The sequence below is a fragment of the Schistocerca americana genome, chromosome 5, assembly GCF_021461395.2.
Source record: "Schistocerca americana isolate TAMUIC-IGC-003095 chromosome 5, iqSchAmer2.1, whole genome shotgun sequence".
Taxonomy (NCBI): Eukaryota; Metazoa; Arthropoda; class Insecta; order Orthoptera; family Acrididae; genus Schistocerca; species Schistocerca americana.
The window spans coordinates 328,753,408-328,772,677 of NC_060123.1; the positions used below are offsets into that span (position 1 = coordinate 328,753,408).

Sequence of the window (19,270 nt, forward strand, 5' to 3'; positions counted from 1 at the left end):
GTGTCGACGCAGTAAAGTTTCAATCTGGCACGATCTTACGCTACACAGTGCTTCAGTACGCAGTAGAATTTTTTATTCCGTAAAAAAAAATAAAAACCGAAAGGATATCTGAGTAATTACTAGCCTCTTTCCCTCAACTCCATTTCTTTCAGAAGTGCCAGTCCTTTATGGAAGTCAGAAGACTTCTCTGGACTGAAAGAGTAGGAGACAGCTACTCACAAATTGGTGCGTTGAGAAAAAAATGAAGATGGTGGTTTTACGTCAGGTCGGCATCAAGGTCATTAGAGACGGAACAGAAGCTCGATTTGAGGAAGGATGAGGAAAGAAATCAGCTGTGTCCGTTAAAGGAACCATCACGGCATTCGCTGTAAGTAATCTAGGAAAATGGCGGAAAATCGACGAGCGAACGACGATTTGAACCTCCATCCAATGTTTTTATCTTTGTTTCGGCAGCTGTTCACAACGGACTATATCAGTATTGCCAGATTTCTGCAAGAAGCTGAAATCCAGTTATAAGTCAGACACAAAGGATGGAGCTTGAGAAGTTGTGATGAAAAAATGGCTCTGAGCACTATGGGACTTACCTTCCGAGGTCATCAGTCCCCTAGAACTTAGAACTACTTAAACCTAACTAACCTAAGGACATCACACACATCCATGCCCGAGGCAGGATTCGAACCTGCGACCGGAGCGGTCGCGCGGTTCCAGACTGTAGTGCCTAGAACCGCTAGGCCACTCCGGTCGGCGAAGTTGTGATACATGGGCTGTGTTAAATGTGTGAAGTTACAAATTGTACCACAAAGTTTAACTGGAATTAATGTAATTTCTAATGCATATGCTGTATCTTTCGCATCGTATACCAAAACTGTAGTTACTACTCACTTCTCAGGTTAGATGATTAATTCCAAAGGGAAATACATTAAAAAATGCACATCTGTTGTTTGGAGTTGTTAGTTCAAGCTTACACCATGGTCAGTGCACTGTCGTGTTATACAGGGTGTTACAAAAAGGTACGGCCAAACTTACAGGAAACATTTCTCGCACACAAAGAAAGAAAATATGTTATGTGGACATGTGTCCGGAAACGCTTACTTTTCATGTTAGAGCACATTTTATTACTTCTCTCCAAATCACATTAATCATGGAATGGAATCACACAGCATCAAACGTACCAGCGTTACTTCAAACACTTTGTTACAGGAAATGTTGAAAACGTCCTCCGTTAGCGAGGATACATGCATCCACCCTCCGTCGCATGGAATCCCTGATGCGCTGATGCAGCCCTGGAGAATGGCGTATTGTATCACAGCCGTCCACAATACGAGCACGAAGAGTCTCTACATTTGGTACCGGGGTTGCGTAGACAAGAGCTTTCAAATGCCCACATAAATGAAAGTCAAGAGGGTTGAGGTCAGGAGAGCATGGAGGCCGTGGAATTGGTCCGCCTCTACCAATTCATCGGTCACCGAATCTGTTGTTGAGAAGCGTACGAACACTTCGACTGAAATGTGCAGGAGCTCCATCGCGCATGAACCACATGTTGTGTCGTACTTGTAAAGGCACATGTTCTAGCGGCACAGGTAGAGTATCCCGTATGAAATCATGATAACGTGCTCCATTGGGCGTAGGTGGTCGAAACTAAAATGAGCTCTAACATGGAAATTAAGCGTTTCCGGACACATGTCCACATGATATCTTTCTTTATTTGTGTGTGAGGAATGTTTCCTGAAAGTTTGGCCGTACCTTTTTGTAACACCCTTTATACGCCAAGAATGAAACAAGTTCAAAAATGGTTGAAATGGCTCTGAGCACCTTGGGACTTAACTTCTAAGGTCATCAGTCCCCTAGAACTTAGAACTACTTAAACCTAACTAACCTAAGGACGTCACACATATCCATGCCCGAGGCAGGATTCGAACCTGCGACCGTAGCGGTCGCGTGGTTCCAGACTGTAGCGCCTAGAACCGCTCGGCCACTCTGGCCGGCAATGAAATAAGTCTCGGAACTTTTTCAGCGGGCGGTGTTTAAATTGCTGGACGCAAGCATAGCAAAATAATTTTCTTCTGAACTTTGCCAAGGCTTAATCGGAGATTGTATATTACAGTCCTAATTCGGTGAATCTGGAACGTGTTAATCTTGTCCTGAAAAAATACCCACACAGAAAGATTCGAGAGGCAGACCGGCCGCACTTTTGGTGCGTGTTCGTTTTCTCGTTTCTGATCGCAAATCTCGGACTGGCGACGCGAGAGATTATGGGTTATTGCCCCCCTCTCCACCCCCCTAACCCTCACCCCTCCTCGTAGCAGCTAGAGCGCTTGTTGCTTTACGACCTCCGGCGCTGGCCGCCGATGTCTTAATCCTGAGCAACACACATCGCCGGCTCATAGACAGCCGGGATAAATAAACATCGTTTGCAATTTCCAGCCCGCCTCCGCGACCAACCTCGTCGCGCCGGCCTGCCCCTAAAAGCCAGCCGACCGGTGACCGGGTCGCATTTCATTGCCGCGGCCGCGTTTGAGCAGCGCACAATTCACATCGGGGTGTCGGAACGGAACAATAAATATCGCGTCCGTATTTTGAGCGTAACGAAGTGCAGATTGTATCGGCGGGGGGAGAATTAGCATATGGAAGGAGCGACCTGCGACCCTGCTAATGGCTCATTAACGTCGTCGGCGGGCACGGTGCGAATTTATGGCGGCGCGTAACTCCCACGGCTTAAAATTCAATCGCGGGCCGCGCTTTCTCGCCGCGCCGCACCACGTCGCTACACCCACGCTGCGCCACGACACAGAGCCGTGGAAACCCCCGGTGGCCCGCTGGGGCGCTCCCGCCGCGCCGATGCTTTCACCGCAGTTACCGCCCATTCAGCTCTCATGTCACCCGCTGTCGCCGATTGCGCTAACGAGCCGTGATTAGTAGGTTGCGACTGAGACGTACTACCGCTGTGCGCCCATCTCGTTGTCAGATCTGCAAACCGTGGACAGCTGGTCGGTTCTTAGCTCCGACTGGAACGGATAGGATAACATTTTCTGCCAGCTGGTTCGGCTGCACCCATTCTATAAAGCACTAACTTTTTGTTTTGACTTCTGTGCTGTCCTCTTCTCCTCTTTCTTCTTCTTGCATTCCTGTATTATTATAAAAATGATGTATGTAAGTTCCACTGGACCGATTTCGTCCAACCTTGGTACACATATTACAGCTATCGTTTCCTATCTGGAATCACTGTGGGGCTAAGAAACACCCGTCTCTCAAAGCGGCAGGGGGAGAAAAGGCAGTGTACCCCAACGCGACAATATCCATATTTTAGTGGTTCAGTATTTGACAATGAGAGTACTTAGTGATACTTATACGTTATCTTTAACCTTTACGAAATTATTTCTCGCTGCGACCTCCACAAAATTATGCAAGGAAATAAGTTTACATTTACTACATTTTCGCTGCAAAACTTCCACATGAAGCATGACTTCAATTTATTACTACTTCGCCACATACCACGAGGGTTGGAACTTAAATAGTGGCAATTATTTATTTACAGCTCGTAAAAAATAGATACCTGTTTCAAAGTTTTACTGACCTTCAAAGTAGTCACCAGCATTGCGTATAACCCGTGGCCAGCTATGTGGAAGTCGTACGATACTCTTAGCAGTGCCAGTTGTGTTGACAGTTCGAGCGGCACGGTCTATTGCCCGACGAGTTTGTAGCAGTTCTGAAGTGAAAGCCGTGAAGTGTTTCCTTCAGTTTAGAAACAGAGCTGAACTCAAGAGGGCTTAAGTCATGGTAGTGCAGTAGATGGTATAGCACTTAGCAGCCCCGTTAGTCAAACAAAGCAGTAACAGCTTTCACTGTACGTGCTTGAGCATTGACCTGCAAAATGATGGCCACGTCATGCAGAAAGTGTCATCACTTCTGTCTCTATGCTGTTCATTTTTGGAACACAACCTACGACCAGCTTAGAGACAGAAGTGATGGCACTTTCTGCAGGACCTGACCATCATTTTGCAGGACAATGCTCAAGCACGTACAGTGAAAGCTGTTACTGATTTGTTTGACAGATGGGGCTGCTAAGTGCCATACCCCCTACTGCACTCCCCTGACTTAAGCCCTCGTGAGTTCAATTCGATTTTTAAACTGAAGGAAACACTTCACGGCATTCGCTTCAGAACTGCCACAAACTCTTCGGGCAACAGACGGCGCCGCTCGAACTGTCAACACAGCTGGCACTGCTAAGAGTATCCTACGACTTCCACATCGCTGGCCACGTGTTATACACTATGCTGGTGACTACTTTGAACGGCAGTAAAATTTTGAAACGCGTATCTATTTTGTACGAGCTGTAAATTAATAGTTGCCAGTATTAAAGTTCCAACCCTCGTATATTCGCGACACATTTTCCAGACGGTATTCACATATACCACTGAATATCTAGAAAATTTACGTCTTTCTACAACACATAGTTCAAGAGAAATGGCGCCATAAACACTGAGATGCCTGAGAAACTGCCGCATCGTGTATGACGTTTTAATTTGTTGCTTCTTTACTACCAATCCTATTTACAATACATTTCGCAGACAGTAAGCATGTACGCTACTGGATGAGCACGCAAAATTGTATCATTGTACAGCACATAGTTCAGGCATGCGATGTCATAAACATTGAGCTGCGTGAGAATGAAACTGTTGGACAAAATTCGCTAGACAGACAGGTGGCACGTGCTTATGCTTGCAAAGACGTGGGTAAAGATCTCATCCTAAACAGCTAGAACGATTTCAATCAAATTTGGTACGCATAAAAGTTACAGTGCGAAAAGAAATACTCTGGGGGTTTGAACCATTCTCCTAATGGGGTCAGTGTAATAACGTGGAGAGAGAAGGGAGGACGTGGAGCCGGACGGGGTGGCCGAGCGGTTCTAGGTGCTACAGTCTGGAACCGCGTGACCGCTACGGTCGCAGGTTCGAATCCTGCCTCGGGCATGGATGTGTGTGGTGTCCTTAGGTTAGTTAGGTTTAAGTAGTTCTAAGTTTTAGGGGACTGATGACCTCAGCAGTTAAGTCCCATAGTGCTCAGAGCCATTTTTTTGAGGACGTGGATATGGAAGCAGAGACAGGGAGAGGAGGAGATGGACAGAGATAGGTGAGGGGGAAATAGATAAAGAGTCGGGAAAGGAGGATATTGATAGAGAAAGGAAAGAGGAGGGTATGGAGAGAGACAGGAAGAGAAAGGAAGAGAAATGGGGGAGAAGTTTCACAGACAGAGGGAGAGTAGGAAGGGAAGCGAAGGAGATGAACAAGAAGAGGGGTGGGGGGGCAGAGAGAGGTGAGAGGAGGAGACGGATAGAGAGAGGGGCAGATGGTGGACAGAGATAGGGGGAAGGACGAGATGGACTAATAGAAAATTGAATAAATACGTACCTTTGTAGTATAAAGCTCATACATTTTTCGGCTGCTTCTGTTTTATACAATTCTCCAGAGAATTTGCGAGTAAACAAATGCCTGGAAAACATAAACAACAAGACAATAAGAAGGAACACTACTTACAATGGGAATAACAAAAATAAAAAACGGAATACAGAAATTCGAAACATTGTCTTAGGGAGGAAAGAATGAACAATGAGTATAAACGGTGATAAAAAACCAGTACTATATTCAAAATCGTCGAATGAAAGAAAATTTTACCTTATTTTCGAAGAACGCAAACATATCCTAATTCTGATCAGCGGCGTAACAAAATAACTCAGCAGCCGGCGTTTTCTTCTTTCCAACAGAAATATTAGTTCAAAGAAATGAGTAAAAACCTACCTTGCTGACGATTTTCGGGAGTATTTCGTGATGTGTATTGAGGGCTCCACAACCACAGGTAATGGTAAAGTGGATAGCGTTACAAGGATTTTATTTCGCTTCCCCATGAGACTTACACTTTTTCTGCAAAAGCCACCGTATATACAGCTTTACATTATTTACAGATCCTTACAGCAAAAGATATTTTGATCTTAGCAGGTTATAGACGCTTGGCCGCCGATGTACAGATATCTGCGCTTCAAGAAAACTAATCCGCTGGCAACGGACGTTATCAAAATCAACAAGGAAAACGAAAATCTCGGGCAGAAGGTAACACTTACGTGAATCAAAGGACACGCTAACCTTACATGGAACGAAATAGTCGATACTTAGCGTAGACCACCGCTCAAAACGGCACATCTAAAAACATGTTACTACCACCAGCAGACCTAAAGACTACATTATGTGGAAGAACAAGACGCCAGTGGGAAGAAGATCAATCACTGATACACAGTAAAACGAAATGCTATCGAGAAAAATAGCCAAACTTTCTCTGGGATCCCTGGTTGCACACAATTAAGGCAAATTAGAAATTCATAAATTCAATAATTTGCGTGAGATTTAATCATAGCTCATTTTTCGGCAGTCTACTCGAAATAAAAGTTCGAGATAACAACTGCTGCGAGTAGAAGATATCCGTGAAATTTTTTTCAATTGTGAACTCTGTGCTAACCAAGTTGATCTGATATGACTGTTAGTCAGATCTTATCCGCGATTACCTACTAATGTAGCAGCACTGCTTCAACAAATAGTACACTAATTAATTATGAAATTTTTAAATAGATGCGACCTTACCCTGTTAAAACCAAGAAAATTTCTAAAATACTGAATGAAAAAGAAGCAGAAGAAGGTTCGGAGTGACAAGGTGGTATATTTAAGACATTAAAGACTTACCTGGTAGTAGATGGGCTATAAAGGGTCAAACCTGAATGGAAAGACAGAGATTGAAGTGTATCAAACAAATACTTGAAGATATACAAGTGCTACTCTGAGATGGAAGAGGGTGGCACGGGAGAGGAAGTCGCCGCAGGCCGCATCAGACCAGTCAGAAAAAAAATAAGAAAAAAAGAGTATCATATCCAGCCAGCTAGATGTAAAGATAACAGTATCACTGTCGTTGTATTGGCCGATAATTCTTTCTACCAATGATCACCCTTGCGCTACGTTTCTTGTTTTTATTTTATACATAACATCCACTTAATGAATGGAATCTTTTGTTTGGGTCATCTCAAAAACTGAAATAATGAGTACTTCCGTTGATTCGGTTAAACAATTGGAGCAGAAAAGCGTAGTATGCTTTACCAGGTGATACGCGGACGTTGCAAAGAATCCGTAGTTCATTGGAGAAACGAGTGCAGTTCTACAACCAAATTCAAATGGTTCAAATGGCTCTGAGCACTATGGGACTCAACTGCTGAGGTCATTAGTCCCCTAGAACTTAGAACTACTTAAACCTAACTAACCTAAGGATATCACAAACATCCATGCCCGAGGCAGGATTCGAACCTGCGACCGTAGCGGTCTTGCGGTTCCAGACTGCAGCGCCTTTAACCGCACGGCCACTTCGGCCGGCCTACAACCAAATTCAAGAACGACGCGTGGAATAAGTCTTTTAACAGACGCGAATGTTCAGGAAACAATAAAATGAGTCCAATTAGGTGGGTAGTTAATAAAAAAGTTTATATTTGAATTGCATTTGTAGTAACTAGAATAATATTTCAACCTGATGTTTGGGGCAGCTTGTAACCACACAGTCGCACTTACCACGTAAACGGCTCGTTTGCGGACCAATGTTTACTACAACGTTTTTGCTTCTATTAATGTATATTGTGATATAGTTTAATTGAAATACATTAGTGACCAGTAATCTTAATCTACATCTATACCCCGCAAACCATTCTATGATGTGCGGTGGTGGGTACCAGCGTCACTTCCCCATTTTCCTGTTCCAGTTGAGTGTGGTTTGCGGGAAGAACGATTGCTGGTAAGTCTCCGTGTGGGCTCGAATCGTACTAATTTTATCTTCATGGTCTTTTCGCGAGATATACATAGGAGGAAGCAATATATTGTTCGACTCTTCTAGGAATGTATGGTTGTGGAACTTAAATAGTGGACCATAACGTGATGGAGAACGCCTCTCTTGAAGTGTCTGCCACTGGATGTAGCTGGGCGACTCCGTGACGCGTTCGCGCTTACTGACTTAATCTGTAACGAAACGTGCTGCTTTTCCTCGGACCCCATCTATCTCCTCTATCAGCCTTCTCTCATATGTATCCCGCAATGCCGAACAATATTCAGGTATTGGCCGAATGAGTGTTTGTAAGTTACTTCCTTTGTTGATAGACGACGGTTCTTGCGGATTCTTTCAATGAATATCAGTCTGGCATCTGCCTTACTCGCAATTATTTTAATATCAGAACGTATATGAAGATCTATGATGACTCCATGTTTTCTCGAGTCGCTCAGTAAATGGACAATTAATTACAATGACATTCTTAAGCGTTTGATGTTAGTCAAGTTGAATCAAATACATTATGTGTGAAATACGAATGAAGTTGTGCTGGCATACGCATACTGTAGAATACATTTTTAAGAAGTGCACAAGTGCCTAAAAGTGCAGGTTATTTACCTAGTCAGTGCAGGGGAAACTCGAACAGACCGAGGTATCCGCAAAGCCAAAGGTAACTAGACACTAGAAACGTCGTCAGACATTCATTAAAAGATAGTTCTATTTTTCACTTTGGCCTTATAATGATAACAGTAGTTTATTTTTTTACTGTTAGCTGATTTCGATTATGTGCCTAATCATACGCTTGTAAATGTTATTGATGTGTTATTCATTGATTTTGGGAAAAATGAAATGAACTGACCATCTGGCATTACTGGCCTGGAGACACCGTCTTGGGCCGTTTAGCCACCTGGTGCAAGCCTTTCTGTTTAACGCCACTTCGATGATTTTGGTGTCTTAGAAATGAAAATGACCTGATACGGTTAAGACGACACAAACAACATGTCCCCGTGCGAAGAAAATCCCTGACACGGTTGGTAATCGAAGCCGTGGCCCCGCTATCTAGTGGCAGCGACGCTGTCCAGTAGACCATGAGCTGCAGGCTTTAGTTTTAGAGTAAGCAATTAAATGTGGCACATCCCCGAAATCAGCTTATAGTGTGAAAATAAATTATTGTGATCATAACACAACCAAGGTAAAAAATGGGACTATGTTTTAATAAATTTGTGGCTGTGGCACCAGATATAAAAATTACCTTCATACATTTAAATATAAAAATAAGCTAGACGGCCAAGCAGAAGACACACCTGACGGGTAGCAAACGGGGCTCAGAAAAAAATATCGTGCCCAGAGCAAATTTTTAACTTGAAAACTCTCAGGATCAGAATATTGCGGAACATTAAAATGTCGTTATATTCATTGATTTCAAAAGAACCTCCGATTCTGTAAACAAGGAGACAACATTCCTAACCCTGGAAGATGGAGGTATCGAAAAAAAAAGAACAGACAATTAGTCGAACAGACACTCAGAGGCACAACGTCCAGAGTTAAATTTCTAGGAGAAGTTTCTGAATCCTTCCGAATTAATGCACTTGTTCGTCATGGCGATGGTCTCTCGCCGATTCTCTTTAACGTAGTCTGAGACAAGGTCATGAGAGAATGGGATAAAGAACTACAAGATAAAAACATCGAAGGAAGAGGAAGATTTGAGGCGAAATGTCGAGCTTTTGCTGACGATATTGCAATTATTACTAAGAACAAAAGTGATGCAAATATGTTAATAGAAGTGCTTCACATCCTTGCTGCTAAAATCGGATTACAAATATCGTATGAGAAAACAGAATAATTGACCATAAATAGAGATCAATATAAGCTCGTACAAGCACAACACGAAAACAAGAAAAAAGAGTTAATAGGTTTTAATAAGTTTAAGTATTGGGGAGAATAGATACAATCAAATTGCTTAGATAAAACCACAAATAAATAAAGGTCGAAGAAAATAGAATTAGCGTACAAACTTACTCGAAACAGAGATAATAAAAGATCAGTATCGTTGAAAGGGTCCTGTAGCCACCGTTCATTAGTCCGGTAGCCCATTTTCATTACCATTTCTCTTTCTTCTCCTTGTTTCTCTTTTCTCTTTACTCTCATAGTGGTGTGATTGAATGAATGTGGTTGTGTGTCACGTTGCTAGACGGTGGCGTAGTCTGCTGCAGAAAGTCTGCGATAGTCGTACAGATTCAGCAGCAGTTGTACAGAATAGCCAACTCTCGTAGTGGTCAAGTCGGCAAAGAGGTTTTCGCTACTTGTGAGAAATCCACCTGCGTTAGGTTGGTGGCGGAAATGGCATCTTTGGGTTTTCCGGGCCACGCGGAGCGTGGAAGAGGCTGGAGAAGCGGGAGGCAGTCTGCCGCCGGTACGGGAAACGTCCACAGCTGTGCTCCAGTCGAAGAAGGGTGAGTTAGACTGACCGCGTGGCGTGCTGTTACTTGGCGAGGGGAGAGCTGTTAGCTTTTGGTCTCGCTTTTCAAATCTGGAAGATTGCTTTGCCTTGTCGCAGCAAGGAATGCAAAACTTTGGCAGATTTTTCTTTTAGCAAATTTCTGTAGTAGACTTGGATCCTCCGGAAGAGCGCCACACAAAGTTGTCGATAAGAAGTGAGCACTCGCTTCTGTATGAATGTCTGTTTGCCTTCAGCTGTGCCTGCATAAGCTTTCACCTTTCTAAATATTTAGAGCTTTGCCTTCTCGTAAATTTTCCTTGCTTTATGTGTCTTTCGTCCGTGGGGAGCCAACTACGTGGTAGAACATTATAGTTGTTGGCTACCGGCATCACTAACTGTCCGATCGCATGTTTGTTTTAGATAGTGTTAACATGATTGTGTTATGTGATATTGTTGGAATTTGGGCACTATACCTAGAAATTGTGTCTCCACAAACCACGTGTTATCAGGAATCGTGTACATGCCTCACATGCTTATCTTAGGAATAAAAGATTTTATTTACAATTTTCTCTTGTGTTCCGAGATTACGTTTTTGCACCTAAGCCACTCACCTCGTAGCTTTCCCGTTAGCACATACAATGCGTTTCCTTATGCACAGGTCCAGTGATTAGTCTCCCCTTGTATTTTATAACAAATGCTTTAGATTAAGTCTTATTTTCAGGTGTGTTGCTGGGAGTTGATCTTCTGCACAGTGTTCTTGCATGTGCTATTTTATTTTAAATGTTTGATTGTCGTGAACAGTGCACGGGGAACACTATTAATTACATCGTATCCCCTATGAGCGACATCACAACGTACGCATTTTTGTGAGTTTTTGGTCTGTGATCAAATTAATTTATTTTCCGACTCGACCAAAGCTTTGATTAGTTGTATGGTTAGAGTCGGTGGCGACCCTACTCTTCTCACGTTAATTTCATAAGCAATAAGTATTTACATTCCCAATAATAAGGAATAACCCGTAGTAACAGGTTAGTTACATCGTTCCAGGCAAAAATTAAACACTATGCAACAATAATTAAACAGGAATACAGATAAGAACGCTTAACACTGATTAAAAGAGATGAACACGAATAACTGGAAAAGAAAGATAGGAAAATATCCAGAAAAAGTTGAAGACCACGGAACAACAAAGGTAACCACTGGACGAAGAGGAGAAATGAAGATCTATGCAGAAACATAGAAACAACCACAAACACAATCAGGAAGAGAAGATTTAAGTTTTACCGTATATTTACAGAGTGACTGGCAATAGATAACCAACAAAATTTTTAATTTAATTTCCGAATTAAAAAAAAACAAAAAAAAAAAAAAACTCCACCGGTTTGTTGGAAGGTATGCGAAGGAATTTGAGGAAGTTTAACGTCACAGACTACGCGACAGAGGACAAAGAAAATTTTGGGGTACTGATCAATACTACAAAATTTGCTATCCAACAACAAAAACCACAACCGAGGAGAGTGATGTCAAATGAACAGAGTCAGGCCATCAGCCAACTCATGAAGAAGTTCCGTGAAGATAAGAAGAAAAAGACTGTATCATAGTCTTAGGTTCTAAGCGGTCTATAACTGGCCAAATTCCGCAGTACTAAAAAAAGTATTTTTTTGTTTCATTACTTATTTTTATTTCGTATTGTGTCTAAATATGATATAAACTTTTTGTTTATTTATATTCCATAAATTAATGTCTTCATTAGTACATTATCAAAATTGTAAACTGAGAAAAATACTGTTATACAAAGAATATTCAATGTTATGCACAGCCTGCTTCAGAAAAAAGTGACGGAAGTTTTTTATAATACAATAAATGAGTAAATAAAGTTCGGTGTCCGTGTCCGAGAGATGAGACAGGCGATAGTTGAAATACACATGTAGCAACAACAACTGTTTGTTTATTGACCAAGAAACGGAACTCAATGCATAGTCTCTGGGGATGAGTGTCCACATTGCTGGAAAACAAATTGAAATGTTTATTCCCTGACGTAGCCTGGAAGATGCTCACAATGTCGAGGCCCATGAAAGCTGTAGTTGGCGCTGAGCAGTAGGATGCCGAGAATGATTAGCGGTAGGGTGCAGCGAGGCTTTGAGACGAAAGTCCTGCAAAGTGCTGAACTCGAGTGCTTCTGGGACGCAGGTCGAGCACAACATTGCACTAGAGGGTGGTCGACTGAAGTCCAGAGCGCGCCAAGTAGCAGCTGCTCGAGGCGAGGGCGAAGACCACTCCGTCTGGTGGGCTGCAGATGTGGTCGGCGTTGACTTCGGAGCGTGCGCTGGCTGCAGAGTGGTCGGGCGGCGGCCTAAATACCAGCCAGAAAATGGATGCTGACGTGGCTTTTAGTGGACACATTATTTCGCGCGGGATTTCTTTTCTTCATTGTTATTTCACCCACCACGCCTCATATGGGCGGGGGAGGGGGGGGGTTGCGTGTCAGAGGTACAGTCAACCCGATCTTCGGCCAAATGACAACAAAAACTAAATGAGAAGAAAACAAGAAACAGAAAGGTAAGATATTTGAAATGATTTTTTTGCATTAGAAGTCGACTTATTACCAAAACTATGCACCCAAAAACTGTTGTCCAACTTAAACTCGTATGCTAACCTTTGACTAAACAGAACCTAATTTGAACTGAACTGTAACTGGTTTGAATACAACCTGTCTTTATATTAAATGTGATCCTGAAGTAAAACGGTTATCTGGCCATAATCAAAATTTCCATTTACCTCGCTTCTTGATAACATTGTTCCAGATTTCTTGAAATGACAACAGCAAACAGCAAGCAGGCAGTGGCTAAGCTGCATTCATATTTTTAGATAAAATTTCCAAACAATATTCAAACGGTTGTATACAACATGATGCAATGTGGTAATATACAGGGTGTTACAAAAAGGTACGGCCAAACTTTCAGGAAACATTCCTCACACACAAATAAAGAAAAGATTTTATGTGGACATGTGTCCGGAAACGCTTAATTTCCATGTTAGAGCTCATTTTAGTTTCGTCAGTATGTACTGTACTTCCTCGATTCACCGCCAGTTGGTCCAATTGAAGGAAGTTAATGTTGACTTTGGTGCTTGTGTTGACATGCGACTCATTGCTCTACAATACTAGCATCAACCACATCAGTACGTAGCATCAACAGGTTAGTGTTCATCACGAACGTGGTTTTGCAGTCAGTGCAATGCTTACAAATGCGGAATTGGCAGATGCCCATTGATGTATGGATTAGCACGTTGCAATAGCCGTGGCGCGGTACGTTTGTATCGAGACAGATTTCCAGAACGAAGGTGTCCCGACAGGAAGACGTTCGAAGCAATTGATTGGCGTCTTAGGGAGCACGGAACATTCCAGCCTATGACTCGCGACTGGGGAAGACGTAGGACGACGAGGACACCTGCAATGGACGAGCCAATTCTTCGTGCAGTTGACGATAACCCTAATGTCAGCGTCAGAGAAGTTGCTGCTGTACAAGGTAACGTTGACCACGTCACTGTATGGAGAGTGCTACGGGAGAACTAGTTGTTTCCGTACCATGTACAGCGTGTGCAGGCACTATCAGCAGCTGATTGGCCTCCACAGGTACACTTCTGCGAATGGTTCATCCAACAATGTGTCAATCCTCATTTCAGTGCAAATGTTCTCTTTACGGATGAGGCTTCATTCCAACGTGATCAAACTGTAAATTTTCACAATCAACATATGTGGGCTGACGAGAATCCGCACGCAACTGTGCAATCACGTCATCAACACAGATTTTCTGTGAACGTTTGGGCAGGCATTGTTGGTGATATCTTGATTGGGCCCCATGTTCTTCCACCTACGCTCAATGGAGCACGTTATCATGATTTCATACGGGATACTCTACCTGTGCTGCTAGAACATGTGCCTTTACAAGTACGACACAACATGTGGTTCATGCACGATGCAGCTCTTGCACATTTCAGTCGAAGTGTTCGTACGCTTCTCAACAACAGATTTGGTGACCGATGGATTGGTAGAGGCGGACCAATTCCATGGCCTCCACGCTCTCCTGACCTCAACCCTCTTGAGATTCATTTATGTGGGCATTTGAAAGCTCTTGTCTACGCAACCCCCGTACCAAATGTAGAGACTCTTCGTGTTCGTATTGTGGACGGCTGTGATACAATACGCCATTCTCCAGGGCTGTATCAGCGCATCAGGGATTCTATGCAACGGAGGGTGGATGCGTGTATCCTCGCTAACGGAGGACATTTTCAACATTTCCTGTAACGAAGTGCTTGATGTCACGCTGGTACGTTCTGTTGCTGTGTGTTTCCATTCCATGATTAATGTGATTTGAAGAGAAGTAATAAAATGAGCTCCAACATGGAAAGTAAGCATTTCCGGACACATGTCCACATAACACCTTTTCTTTATTTGTGTGTGAGGAATGTTTCCTGAAAGTTTGGTCGTACCTTTTTGTAACATCCTGTATAATGATAACTACCTTTGAAAAGTGGGATCGGGAGAGTAAATATTTCCGTGAATTGGTAATCCAAGACAACGATTTTAGAATGATAGATTTATTTAAAAAGACAGAGTAAAACTTCATGCGGTCTTCACACATAACCTTGATCTGAACAATACCATGCTTAACAAAGTGAACAATTAGTTGATACGTTAATGCATGACTCAGGGAGGTGGAGTCATCTTTCAGCTCTGAGCAAGTAAACAAAGTTAAATAACTCACCATAATCATTCCGACAAACTAACTGCGCAGTGCTTCAGTCTTAATTCGAAATTGTTCTCTTAAAACAAAAAAAACACCTTTTCATCTTTCAGTATACACATCATGTTCATTCTTGCTGTCCTTTAGAATAAATCTTTCTTCATCTAACAGACAGAATCACGATCAACAGAGCACTACTGAATCCGTCCATCATCTACCAGACTTGAACTAAGAATGTATCAGAGATCAGAGACTGTTTAACAGTAACGTAACTTGCTCTCTCTCTCCCTCTCTCTCTCTCTCTCTCTCTCTCTCTCTCTCTCTCTCTCTCTCTGACGTGCACATCTACCATATAACCTACAAAAATCAAAATGATATGTCCACCTTACATTATGTACATAAGAAATATGATATCTTGCACTTGTAATTAAAAAATAATAATAAAAGGTAAAACGAAACCTAGTAAGAGGGCATTTATAAAGATTTAAAGCATTGCACCCAATCACTGATATTTAAAAGACGCACTTTCCTGGCACTAAAATTTGAATGACCTGCCCTGGGATAGGGAGTTTGTTATTGTAGGAGAAAATGTTGGCCGCTGAGGAGGGTAGGAATGTGTTGGTATAAGGATAGAGGACCGATGCATAGTATCGGTGATGTAGGAGTGACTGTTGGGACAGAAGAGGGCGTGAGGAAGAGGGGTTATTGTGAGGCTAATAGTTGATGGGGATATGGGGCGGGGAAAGAAAGGGGTAAGGGAATGTGGGGGGGGGGGATGGAAAGGAAACCATGGTGAGGTGGAATGGGTGGGGTGAACTTATTGCTAGTATGAGGAGTCAAAGTCGGAGCGGAGTTCATGCTCTGGTCGCGTAGGAAAGTGGTGCCCGTGATTATAGTGCTATTTACTCCGGTCTGCACGGCGCACATCTGCGAGGCTAGCGCCACCAGATGCCATGGAGGCTGTCAGCCTTGTCTGAAAACAGCACGGCGAGTTGTGTTGATATCAGCTGTTTACGTGCGATCTGCTGGGGTAGTGTTACTAGCGGGACATGGCTGCGGCTACCCGCGGTACTCGTCTGTAAGAGCGGTAGCCGCGTCGCAAGGTAGCAGCCCGGCGTATATAATACACAGAACACTAACAGGAATGTCATTTTACGCTATTGCTTGCGATATGTACGCCGTACATTTCAGATTTTACAATGTGGATTTAATATCGTATGATGAAAATGGAAGTATATGCAAATCTGCTACATTATCTCGGAATTATGGAGACATCTCTCGGTACTCATTTCCCAAAAATTGGTTTTGCTTGTTCGTTTCGCTACGTAGCGCTTTGCAGCGTGTCACCCTGATTTCTTTCCTCACAGTTCACTCATATATCACTCATACTATAGTCGCATACTATGTGAATATTTATATCATTCCAGTCCTCTGGTAAATCAGACGCTAGCTTGCGGGACTGGGATGTGAGGCAGATGCGGTTCGAATCCGCGCGGCACATTAACGACTGTAAGCTGGTACATTGGCCAGAGTGTGGTTTTTTAAACATCTTTCCGCACTCTTTTAGGCAGGTGCTGGGCTGATGTTGATATACCGCCGCAAAGAATACGATTCATAAGCAGAATACGACAACACACAAACGAAGATTACACGATTCGTAGACAGGTGGCGAATGCGACCTCCATTCCTTAGATTACCTTGACGACTGTAGCGTAGTTAGTTAGCTGCTTAGCTACATGTTCCATAGGTAATTTGATCGATTCTCTCATCGAAATGGTGTGGATTAGAGTTGTGCTCTAGCAAAACTATGGTTCATAGTTTTGGTACACTGGATACATGACGTACTAAATTGTAGGATTACTCATAGTACTGGTAGCATTGGTAAGGAAAGGAACATAGATGAGTGTGTAACAGAGAAACTGGGAACCGAGGACTTCTCTTTGTCTTTTTCTTGTGTGCTTGTTTGTTTTGCACATAATTTGAACTGCACATCAATGAGTGTTAGTGTATTTGATATCTTACATCAATAAGGAATATAAACTGCATTTTATAAGTAATAAAAATCAACTGATCGTGGCCGAGCAGTCTAATGGCGCTGTAGTCATGGACTGTGCGGCTGGTCCCGGCGGAGGTTCGAGTCCTCCCTCGGGCATGGGTATGTGTGTTTGTCGTTAGGATAATTTAGGTTACGTAGTGTGTAAACTTAGGGACTGATGACCTTAGCAGTTAAGTCCCATAAGATTTCACATGCATTTTTTACAATTGACTGCCGAACTTCTGCGCTTTTAAGCAGAAAAAGCAATTACTTTTGATAAAAGTAAAGTTTATAAGCACAAACTTAGAAAAATCTGCATAATTATTGTTGTTACTCTATACTCAGCAGAACGTTTTTCACCATGCTCAAAGGTTAGAGTTTACTCTTATTATTGATAAATGCGAAGTTGTTTGTGAATAACAGAAACATGTTTTATGTAAGTTCGACGAAGTATTTGAACTATGTTTTATACTCGTATATTATTGTTTTGTGTTCTTTATTTCGCCTTTTGTTGAGGAAATTGCGCCTTCTAGCGATACCTGATAAATCTTTGTTTCCTTTATTTTCACTGCAACATGCCACTGTTTCACGTCACAAATCAACAATTTTCGAATAAAACCTGAATAAAACACTAACAGTTTCAACTTTGCTATAAATACTGTTTATTTTTAAGTAACAGATAGAAGGATAGCTATGTTGAACAAAACTATTCCGTGGGTTACAAAGTCCTTTATATATCCTCACTCAGTTTAATAACGGTTCATAGCTTTCGGTTTCTGGGGGAATCTGCGAGGGCTATTCGGAGAAAGATCCCGTCGGTTGCGAAATGGAAGCGACAGTGAAAATCTGACGAAGCTTTGCACAGATGTGATGGGCAGTGTCTTTAGTTCGCCCGTCGATCGCGTCGCGTCGCTCTTTTCAGTTCTGCGCACATAATGAGCACATAAAGCTGCCTGGAACAACAGTTTCTCCCTACGAGTGCGGCTGCCCACTGCCAGCCTTCTCCTCATTTCTAACGACCCTACCTAACGAACCTATCATGTATTTCCTTCTTCATTACTCAATCGTTGGCCACACAATGCAGGGTCAATGAGGATGTTCCTGCAGCGTTTTCGATTTGAAGTGTTTGATCACTCACCATACAGCCTGGACTTGGCTCCCTCTGATGCTCATCTCTGCTCACATGAACCGCTGTCTATGAACACAACATTGTGGCACACATAATGAACTGCAGACCAGCGTACAGAAGTCAAGAAAATCACAGGTGGCTACCTTCCGTGACGATGGTGCTGGTAGAACGCTAAGACAAATGTCTTAGTCGGAGGGGTGCCTATGCAGAGAAATAACTGGATGGTGTAGAAAACTGTTGCAAATAAAAAAAAATAGTTTTGACTATGGTTTTTATTTCGCGCCCGATCGGACTTTACTTTCCGAATAGTCCTCCTAGTAAGACAGTGATCGCTTACATAAAGAAAGAAATCGTTATGAGGTAACGCCCGATAGATACGCGACACACCTAACGTTTAGATTATGCGGGTACAATCTTAAACTAGTAGGACCTTAAACTACTAGGAAAACTAGCGTAGTCTACGCTTGCTATAGTCTAAGGCACAATACGATGTATCAGATCATGCCACTACACATACAAACTAGTTATTCTGTTTGAGCCATCTAATTTTAAAACAAAAATTTGTGCTTAGAATAAAAAGAGTTGTCCAGAAGAAACTATTTTTAAGGGCGTCCAGTCATAAAGTTAAATGAAATGAAATTTGCCTTGTTGTGAAAAAGTCGGACTTCGTACTAGACGGGAGAAGCTCTAGGGAAAAGGAGGAAAAGAAAGATTTCAGTCATCTGGTGTTGATCGGCCAAAGAACACATGAGCGGGCAGTAGCCATCAGCAGCAGCAGCAGGCCTGCTACCGCGTGTCCCCGCTGGTCGCACGCTCACAATCGCGCCGTCCATCTCTCGGGGGGGCTGATTTTCCGCGAACTGTTCCGCCTATTCTATTGCGAATTAAGCTGCGCGCCGGCCGTAAGTCGCGCGAGCGCGCGCCTTCCATTTGCCGTAAAGCAGTCGCGCGCTGGCGGCTGGCGGCCAACCTTCGGCGCCCACGACGGGGCCCGCGTAAAGCCGGATCCCGCGCGCTTGCGTTCCGCTCGCATAAAGCACCGCGCGCCGCCGACAGCGCAATTACAGGAAGATGCT

General features: G+C 43.0%; 1 protein-coding gene across 1 annotated transcript in view; it reads left to right on the forward strand.

Annotated features, from left to right (window-relative positions):
- Positions 1-2,691: 2,691 nt before the first annotated feature.
- The window catches only part of LOC124616344 (band 4.1-like protein 4), a 621,141-nt gene continuing 604,562 nt past the window's right edge, over positions 2,692-19,270 (forward strand). Inside the window, exon 1 of the mRNA XM_047144652.1 lies at positions 2,692-2,915. Within this exon, the coding sequence (XP_047000608.1) occupies positions 2,692-2,915 (224 nt within the window). The remainder of the gene's footprint in view (positions 2,916-19,270) is intronic.